The following is a 9,805-nucleotide window of genomic DNA, read 5'->3' as shown; positions in this document are numbered from 1 at the left end:
CCAGCGCTGGCATGGCTATCCAAGGACAGCAGCCTGTGCCAAAGGGGGTGCAGGATGGGACCCCCAAACAGCCTGGTGCACCAAGCAGGGTGCAGTGCTTTCGTGGCAGTCCCTGCTGGCCCACCCACCACTGCCGTGTGAAAGCAGCAATTCGGTGAGCACGGCCACGGCTGCAAGCATCACCCAAGAGTAAGCCTGTGCCAGAGCAGGAACCGAGCAGCCCTTGAAGCCCTACAAGCACAGGACTTTCCCCCCTCCCTTCCTGGGAAGCACTGCCCAACTGCATGGGACCACTGACGCTAATAAAGCCATTAATAGGGCCACATGTCATCTCCTGACTAAGGCGTCAGCAATTCACACCTCATTCGGGCTTTAAAGTCTGAATGCACCCACATTTGGTCAGACTCCCCTCCAGCCTGCAACGCAAGCTAGCAAAAGGGCAGTTCCCCACAGTCTGGGGGCTTTCCTCCACTGAGTTTTGCAGCCTAGGCTGAACTTAGGCTATCTCAAAGCCCTCAGGCTAAAGCGGGTCTCTGACATGAGTGTTGGGGTAGGAGGGCAATGGCACACTGGCATGTCAGATGGGAAGCTGTACCAAGAGCCTCTGCTGAATTTTCAGTTCTTGCCACCGACTTGAGCAAAGTTTTTAAGGCTCCGTTTCAAAAGTGCTCTCAGGTTTAGCAGGGGCAGTCTCTGCGATACGTCTGGCCTGGCGCTTCGAGTGATGAGTATCAGAGCTCCTGTGGATTTTGGATGGGTTTAGGCTGCTCAGATCTCCTGGAGTTGGGCCCAGCATTCTTCACATGGCGCAACTCCAGAAATGGAAGCACTCCAAGTGAGCAGTTTCTTTCCCAAAATGGGGATTCTTCTTTCCTTTGGATGGAAAACACTACAGACAGGGGAAATATTATCTCATTGTACTGTGAAGGAGAACCATTTATTAACTGTGAGTACCAAATTTAACTCTGGGCATTTTTTTAATAGCAGTTCTGATATGAATAGAAGTGTTTGGACCCTTTCCTTGCAATGTCAGGAATCTGCATCACAGAATTATGCTACTATGTGAGAAATAGCAACTGAAATCAGCTACGGGAGAAAAAAGAAGTGAAACCGGCTAGCCTAAATTCATGAGAAATTCATTCCAGGGGCAGAGTTTATATGAAATGGCTCCTTATCTCAGTTACATTTGCAACACATTAACGCCCAAAATGAGCCATCCTATTGCCTCCTACACTTGCCACGTTTTGCAAGGGTGGCTTTTCTCATGTGCTCTGTGGCTCCCAAAGCACCCACGCTCTGCTGCTGGGAGCCCAGGCAATGGGGTAATCTCCAAATACAAGGCACTGCTCTACACAGTAAAAGTAGGAGGACAGGGTGAAGCAAGGTGCTGCTTATGCGTTTCTCGTTGCTTTCTCAAGCAGAAGAGTCGCTTTTATTTGCTAGGAGCAGGGTGGCAATGTGGCATAGTGGAATATATATGCCTGACTGCACTCGGCGTTAGGCGATGGTCATACAGCAGCCACAAACCATCACAGCAGATGTATATGGGTTTGTGTATGTTAGTTGGCCCCATGAGAAAAATACAGTTACCTACTCCTTAGATTACGATCCAAATGTTCTCCTTTCCATTATACCAACCTTTCTACCACTCCTGGCTCCCTTAACCATGGCAAATGAGGACATAATAAAGTTCAAGTGATATCAGCTATTGTTTTCTAACTAATAATTTCCCAGGACTTCTGCAAGTTTCTCCAGTCCCAGGTGAAACTCGGTAATTAAGACTGACCTTTGAAAGCTCCCACTTACAATGGTATCTGCTGGTTCTGCTTAATTTGCTCCCCTGTCTTACATATAAAACTGTGAATAATTGCTGCAGTTTATTAAAGTGGAAAATAAAGAGCTTTCAAAGCACTGAGATAATTTATTTTCAATACATTCGACAGTACGTAATAGGTATGAGTGTTTTGAGCAGGTTATCCTAATGAAAAATGAGAGGGGAGTCATATATCTGACTGTTCCTGTTTTGTACAAGTGTCACTTTGTTGTAGTGACAGCAGGTTTACAGGATTACACTGATCTGCAATCCTGCACATCAGGCAGGTCTCTGTGGCTGTGAAAAATCATAGACTAGCAATATAAGTATCCAAACCATAGCTTTTACAAATGAGCTAAGACTCAAAAATCATGACAGGCTTTTAAAAATGAGATTTACGGGTTTAAATCTGTTTTGTAACTGGTCTTTTGTTACCTCTTCAATAGCAGAACGCACTTGTTTCATATTCAGAAGCCTTTTTTTTTTAATATATATACTTTTCCTAAAACGTAAGTACTAGAAAGTTGCTGCTGCCTCTAACAAAAGTAGAGACTCTTATGAAATAACATCAAGGAAAACAAAACAAGCGAACTTGGATATGTGGGACTGCTAATAAAATTGGATGAATTGGCAATGTTGTGTGCCTCCTCCTGTACTCTGAAAGAGGGTCAAAGACCTGAACTTTTGATATTGTTATCAAAAATATCAGGATATGGATGTATTTAATTACCAAATCTGTTTCACTTGCAAACTTGAAATGCATCATATAATAAAGCTGAATATAGAAGAGAATTAACTGAGGGAACACAATGTCGATGACTTCACCCGAGGCTAAAAGCAAGGCAATGGCTTGGGAAGAGGGCTGCAGAGGGTTTAGGGGTTTGGATGTATAGGTTTAATGTCCTGTGTTGGTCCTAGAGCCTCACTTTTGTATCTACTTTCAGCTGCTTAGGCCTGGGACAGCACAGCCTTGTTTTGGCCTGGGCACCATGACCCCATGGCGCCTGTGCTGGCTCCGACACCTGGGGAAGGCAGGAGTTGTGCTTTTGCTGCACGGAGCACTGTCCAACCTTTGGGGTCACCTCTGACAAAGCCTTTGCAGAGCCCCCTGAGAGCCACTGGTCCAACTCCTGCATGAGGAAGGCAGATCTGCGGAAGCTGTTGCCCTCCTGAACTCTCTGCTCCAGCATCCAGAAAGCAGCAGTGCAGAAGTGGAGGCTGAAGCCACCATGCAGGCACAGGACAGCCACAAGCCTGGTCTGGCAAGGGGACTTCCCGCAGACCTTGTTCATGCACAAGAGCAGGAACTCAAGCTGGAGCAAGGTGTAGGATCCCATCCTGACACAGGACCGTAAAGCTGGTCAGGAAAAAGGCACCCACCTCCCTCTCCCAGAACAGGCACCCTGAGCACAGCAAGAAGTCCCCAGTACACCAAATAAATAAAATCTCACAATTCACCAGGATCAAGAATTGGAGGGTTTCCTACAGGTTTTATATCCAGGACGATTTATGATTTAATTTAAACACGTAGTTTCCAGCCGTTTCTTTTTGCAAGCAATCACCTAGGCTACATTAACCTGATGGTGATGTACTGCAGTCCCGGGGAGCCCTGGAGAGACAGAGAGAGACAACAGCACTCAGAGGTGTGAACTTCCCCCATTTATCTTGATGGGGTGTGCACAGCCGTGCGGGGAAGCAGGTCCAGGCACGTTAACCACTTCACTGCCAGCCTCTGCCGTTGAAAGGGCTGGTTGTACAGCAGTGTGTCCTGTGTGGGCCTTTCCCTTCCTTTGGTAGAGCCTCCCCAGCAACAAAGGATGCAAGCTTGGAAGGGCATGAGGGAGGTGCAGACTCCTGGAGTGTGATGGTGCAGGTTATAGGTTTGGAGGGGGTCCTGTGAGATCAGATGGGTTTGTTATCATACAGCTTGTGGCAACAGATGTGGCCACACAGGTGTTACAGTTTAATATGCTTTTGAACAAGTTAGGGATCTCCCTGCCTCTTGGGATCTAACAGCAGAGCAGAGGCTCCTTACAGGCTCCACTCAGACTCCAAGCTAACCTTACAGGACAGTGGAGACAAAATGTGGCCTGTGGGAAGCGGTCCTTGAGAGATGCTTCTGCCTGGTTTGGGTATGGATGTCTCAGACAGAAGTTTCCTTCATCATATGAGTGGTATTTCACAGCAGTGGCACAAGGTTTTGCTTGTCACTAATGGATCTGGCACCGCTGCCATGGGAGCTGCCACGGGTCTTTTATTAGGACCTGAGCTAAGAAACCGGGCAGCTCCCTTTACATTCAGAGCTCTCCTATCTGGCTGTCAGCAGACTCTTGCAGACAGCACAGCACTGAGCCTCTCATGTGCCAGTTTGGAGGCTCTGTTTTGCAATCAGACATGCGCTTGCAAGTGCCTGTGAAGACAGCAGCTGCTAGAAGAGGTAGTGAACCTTTTCTCTGAACAGGGCTGGCTGCAGCTGCAGCATGGTGGGGGTTGCAGCCGGTCCCTCTCTTGTGGCAGTGCACAGCCACCTGAGCAAGGCTTCTTGGGGAGACAGATATGTAAGCTTTAAAGTGAAATTGCTGCTTCAAAGAACGGGCTTTTAGGAATCTCTGGTGCCCAAAGCTGGAGGTGCCAGATCACTCCCAGGCTGTCCTGCATGGGCGGACACAGCCTCTACACCCCCCCCCCCCGATGGCAGTGAGGAGGGGCTCAAACCCACAGCAAAGCCCCCTTTCATCTCATTCTTGTGAGCTAGGGGCAAACACCTTTTCCAACAGGAGAGGTGTCTGAAACAGCCTTTTCATTATGTTTATATTTAAAAATCTAACAGTTTGCATAATAAACAGCTCTAGAGCCAGAAATATTTGCCTGCTCTCAGTAAAAAAAGGAAGTCCTCAGATCCTCTTCTGAAGACTGTAAGAAAGTGACAGAGTTTTCCCTTCACAGGATATAAATATGCAGTGCAAATAGGTGGCTGCTGTCGCTGCTTACATTTTGATGTATCTCTTCAGATAGCCTGGCAGCGCCAGATTATTTTAGTGTCAAATCAAAGCTCTGATTGTGTAAAGAAGCTGAGGAAAGGTACAGTCTGTGTTGCAGCACAGGATGGAAGCTCCAAGAAGAAGACTGGAGGCAGTCCTGTGAGACATGTACCAGCCATGCATACTAAACCTGCCATCTAGTACACCGAAAAGAAAACCCCTTTAGTAGAGCTGCTGCAGAACAGAAGTAAATGTCTTCAGATTTGGGTTGGGGCACGGGGGTGTTTTTCTAGGGAGGTATGTGATTAATTCTCACATTAGCTAAAAGAAAATAAAGCTTTTGTTGCTTTTTACCCTCTGTTTCCTTGTGAGAGAAAAAAATTAAAGGCTCTATTTACCCTGGAAGAAAAATCTTGCTGGCTGATCCCTTTGTAAAGCAGAAAGCTCTTATTTGCAATGCACCATTGCTGTTCTTGACTTTAGCAAATCAAGTCAGCCCAAGCCTGCCCCATCTGCATCCCTCCTTAGCATCACTCTTATCTGGATGCCGGGCAGTTGTACAGCGCCTAGCACAATGTAATCTCTGCGTGGTTACTGCGGCCTCTGCGTTTCAGCCTGATACAGTCGTGTAGACAGACTAATAATGAGAGGGCAGTCGCACACTCGGGCTTTCTGCAGGACAGATGTGCACACCAAGCCCGGCTCCTTTCCTGCCAAAGGGAACTGACAGCTGCATCATTTTGAAATGCTCGAAATCGAACTGCACATCAGGCCATTTGTGCTCATACAGGTTCTGCAGGAGCGTGACTCAGCCGAGCTCGCGGAGTTCCTCCTGCGGAGAGCCGGCCTAAGAGAAAGGCCCGTCAGGCCCCAAGCCCACCAGCAGCCCATCTGGAGGGAAGACGCAACCCAGGTGGAGCCGCCCAGCCCGGGCAACACGGGCCGTGTTTCCACGCACCGCAGCCCTGCCTGGCATTGACCAGGATGCCATAAGCGTGGCATAACCAGTTCCCGGGTGCCGTGAGGAGACGTCCTGTCCCGGTTCACGGTTAAACCCTGCCCGGGGGTGGGGGGCGGGCCGGCCAGGCCCCGGCCAGGCCCAGGGCATGCCCCAAGGGCCCCCAAGGAAAGCCAGCAGCCCGTTCCTTTAGCAGGGGCTGTGGGGCCTCGCAGGGTGCTCACGACGTAACTGTGCCGCTTACCGCGGGAATCCGGGGCGGACGCACCCCTCACGGCTGCCCCGCCGCCCGGCCGCCGCCATGCTCCCCTGACAGGGCGGGGGCGGGGCCTGCGGGACGAGAGGTGGGGCTTGCTATGCAAATACTGCCGGCGGCCTGCCGGTTGGGATAGGGCGCATGCGCACTGCGCGCGCAGTGGGGCACGGGTTCTTACACAATGCACCGGGTTCCTTCAGGGGCGGGGAGGGGAGCGGAGGGGCGGGGTGGAGCATGTAAATGAGGGCCGGCTTTTGCTGCGCGATTGGAGGAGAGGGAGGAAGAGGCGGGACCGGATATGTAAAAAGCGAGCCGGCGCAGGGCGCACGGGAGGGGGCGAGCGGGTCCGTTGCGTTCGGAGGGAGCACACGGCGGGGCGTGGTCCGTATGCAAATCCCGCCGGCTCGCGCGCGGGAGGGCGTGGCTCAGATGCAAATAGACAAACTGCCGTTTCCCAGCTCCCGCCCCAACGTTCGCCTTGGCCCCGCCCCGCCAATAAAAGGCATCGCGCCTGCGCAGTGCGCCGAAATGAGGACTTAGTCTGTTACACAACCGCTGTGGAGCCAGGGGCTGCGCTCTCCGTCGCGTCCAGGCTCCGCGAGTCTACGGCGGCGCGGCTCTGCTCGGCTCGGCTCGGCTCTCCTCTCCTCTCCTCAGCTCTCCTGCTCCGCTCCGTTAGGCCTCCCGCGCCCTCCGGCATGAGCGGGGACCAGCTGCACAACGATTCCCAGGTGAGCGCCCCTTCATCGCCCGCGGGGGCCCGCTCCCGGGGGACGCCGGCCCCTCGCCACCGAGGCCGCGGGGTCCTTACTTCCCCTCACGGTCGGCCCGGGGGGCCCGGCTGACCCCCTTCTTTCCCCTGTAACCTCAGTGATGGGAGACGTGCCCTGCTGCTGCCCCCTGCCTGCCCCCGCTCGGGGTAGCCCACGCGTCTAGGGAGAGCCCTGTCAACCCGGCCTGTCCCTCCCTCGTCGTGCTGGGGCGCTCCCATCCACCGAGCCCCCCCGCCCCGGGACCCATTTCTGCCCAGATGGGGGGCGGTGGGGGAGAGGGGACTCGTGTGTGACCCCCTGCCTGGGAGAAGGGGAGGGGGGCGGCTGGCCACCTTCCCCTGGCTCGCTCCCCTCTGGGGGGGGCTCACCCCAGGAGCTGTGCGGGTGCCGGGGGACGCTTCACCCTGCCCGCCCCCGCCACGGAGGGCACCTTCTGCATCGCGCTAGTCGGTTCTCATTTGATATTTAATTTCCCTCAAAATGAGAATGAAGGAAAGGGGGGGAAATCCAGCCCCCCCACCCCCCCAAAAAAAAAAAATCCCCCGGCGGGACGGCGTTTTTCACGGTCTCTCCCTATCTCCTTTCCCCGCAGATCGAGGCGGATTTCCGAGCGAACGGTGAGTGTGGCCCCGGCGCGCCCCTCGCCTCGCCGCGCCGGCCGCGCACAGACATGGCGTCCCAGAGACTAAGTCCCGGCTCCTCGCTCACCGGCCCCATTGTTCCCATCGAGCTGCCAAAAGCGCCCCTTTCCCGGCGGCCTCGGCCTCCCCCGACCCCCGCTTCCCCTAGTGGGGGCACCGGAGGCCCCCGATCCGAGCCCATCGGCTCTCCCGGGGTCCCCTTTGGGCCCCGATTCCTCCCTGGAAAGTCGCCTTGTCGACGGTCGGGACTTAGTCTCTGCGCCATTTTCTTTTTCTCCTCTCTTCTGTGTGGCTTTCTCTCCTTCTCCTCCTCCCCGAGCTGCCGGAGAGGAGCCTTCTACAGAGGCACCGGGCGGCGATCCCCGGCCCCCAGCCCCTTCTTAACGGAGGGGAAAGCAAAGTTTTTAACTAAAATAAATCCCCAAGCCGTTTTTTATCGCAGCCTCCCTCCCCCCACTGCTCCCTGTCTCTGTTCCTTTCAGGGAATCCCTCCCTTCCCCTAAAATGAAAGGTGATTGCAACATGTTGCTCTTTAAAAGAATCTGCTGCATCCATTTTAAGATCAGTCTTATTTATTTCTTTCCTTGCTATTTAATTGATGTAACTTTACCTTGTTGGGTGGGGCTTTTTAATTAAAATAAAAGTCCACATTAAAAAAAAAAAACCCAACCAAAACCAACAGTGTAGACAATTCCAGAAAGGTAGACAGCATCACTTCAGAAAGTTTGCAAGCTAACAGTTCATTTTGTTCAGAAACGTTATAGGAGTCCTGTAATTTTATATATATGTATATATTTATGTATGAATATATACACTTGTATGTCTATATATATTTATATCCATATATATATACACACATACAATATTATATTTTCTAATCAGCCTGATGGCTGCTAACTTTTTCTGATTGTTTATTCATTTTTCTAGGAAGCAAGCTAATTGCAATCCCCTCCCCAGGTTGGTAGGTGTCAAATTGAAGGGCTTAAGCAGGGTGGAGGGGAGTTGAGGACGTACAACCTACCTTTGTGTTATTGTCACTGTTCGGGATGTGTAAGGAACTCTGAGCTGTCCTCGGACTGGTGAGGTGGTAGAGGACAAAAAATGGTTCAAGATACCTGCTTGACTTACAGTTATAGTGATTTTTAGCATGCTTTTCTGGGTGATGTCTGTGTGCCTGATTGCTTTGTAGGCTACTGTGTGTAAATATTTACAAATCTACGTTTGTGTGCACCTTTTTCTGTCAGTTCATTGGAATGTGATTGTGTGTGTGCAATAGGAGCAGGCAGTACTGAATATGCAGTTTTTGACCTTTTATTTCCATTCTGAATCTATAGTAGGGCTCTGTGAATGATTCTTAAGAGAAAAAAGGGTGCAGTGGATTTCCCAAGAAGTACAGGAGTAACTCTTGAAGCAACTTAAATATTATATTTATTTGAGCATGTATTTGAATACTTGTAGCCTCCTTATGCTGGGAAATAATTGCTTAAGGATCACCTTTATTTAGGGAAAAGTACTCCCTGGTAAGCTTTAGTTATGTACTGATTTACATAGGGGAAATGATGCATATTTGTCCTTTCCGCTCCAGCTTCCAGTGAACCTTTTAGAGGGATTTTTCTCCTCTATTGTGACCATGTGCTGTTTTATTCTTTTGAGAGTTTTAGGCATACAGCACTTAAAACTCCTCCAGTTTTTATTTCTACCATGTGTTGGAGGAATTCAGTACAGAAATTCAAAGTAAGACACCTTGATGGAAAAAACTGAATTCCTGGTAAATCAAGCATACCCAACAAATTCATACCAGTGTAGGTATTGGCACCCTTTTCCTCCTATTGTAAGTATTTATGGCAGTCGTGTAACATCATTGTGACTGATCAGAGGCCCCTAAAATCCAAAATCCTTTTCAAGCACTGAAAGGTGCGTGTAACCCTGTTAGTCTTGTTAAGGGAATAATACGGAATAGACCCTGTCCTCTCTGACCTTGTGACCACAACTGATCTTCTTGAAAACCTGTCACCTCTGCTTGCTCCAAGTCTTGTTTCCCCTACACAGGAGTTCTTTGCACTTGTGTGTCGGGAATTGTCACACGCGGATCTGAGAACAGCGGTTCTCATTTAGGCATAGCGGTGAGGCTCTAGCTCTTATATTCTTGTTTTGATCCTATTTAGTGGCAAAGATTAGGAGTGGGTGGTAGGAATCTCAAGTACTTTTTTCTTTCCAGATGTTTAGAATTGGTTTGTACTTTGATTATTGTTAGGCAGCGCTTAACAGTAGAGCCAAAGTCTCCTTTTAGGCTGCCTTTCCTCTTTACGTTTGGGGGAAGGGAAGTTTTTCTGGGGGCTGGTACTGACTCATTCTAAATGTTGAATGTACCAGCAGTAAACAT

The 9,805-nt window shown here is 50.5% G+C and overlaps 1 protein-coding gene across 1 annotated transcript in view; it reads left to right on the top strand.

Annotated features, from left to right (window-relative positions):
* The first annotated feature begins 6,531 nt into the window (after nt 1–6,531).
* Nucleotides 6,532–9,805, top strand: part of TOP1 (DNA topoisomerase I) — a 69,195-nt gene continuing 65,921 nt past the window's right edge. The window contains exons 1-2 of the mRNA XM_072879133.1: nt 6,532–6,739; nt 7,374–7,398. Of these exons, the coding sequence (XP_072735234.1) occupies nt 6,707–6,739; nt 7,374–7,398 (58 nt within the window). The 5' untranslated portion in view covers nt 6,532–6,706. The remainder of the gene's footprint in view (nt 6,740–7,373; nt 7,399–9,805) is intronic.

This window comes from Ciconia boyciana, chromosome 14 (assembly GCF_034638445.1).
Source record: "Ciconia boyciana chromosome 14, ASM3463844v1, whole genome shotgun sequence".
NCBI lineage: Eukaryota > Metazoa > Chordata > Aves > Ciconiiformes > Ciconiidae > Ciconia > Ciconia boyciana.
This window is presented reverse-complemented; position numbering and strand designations above follow the sequence as displayed.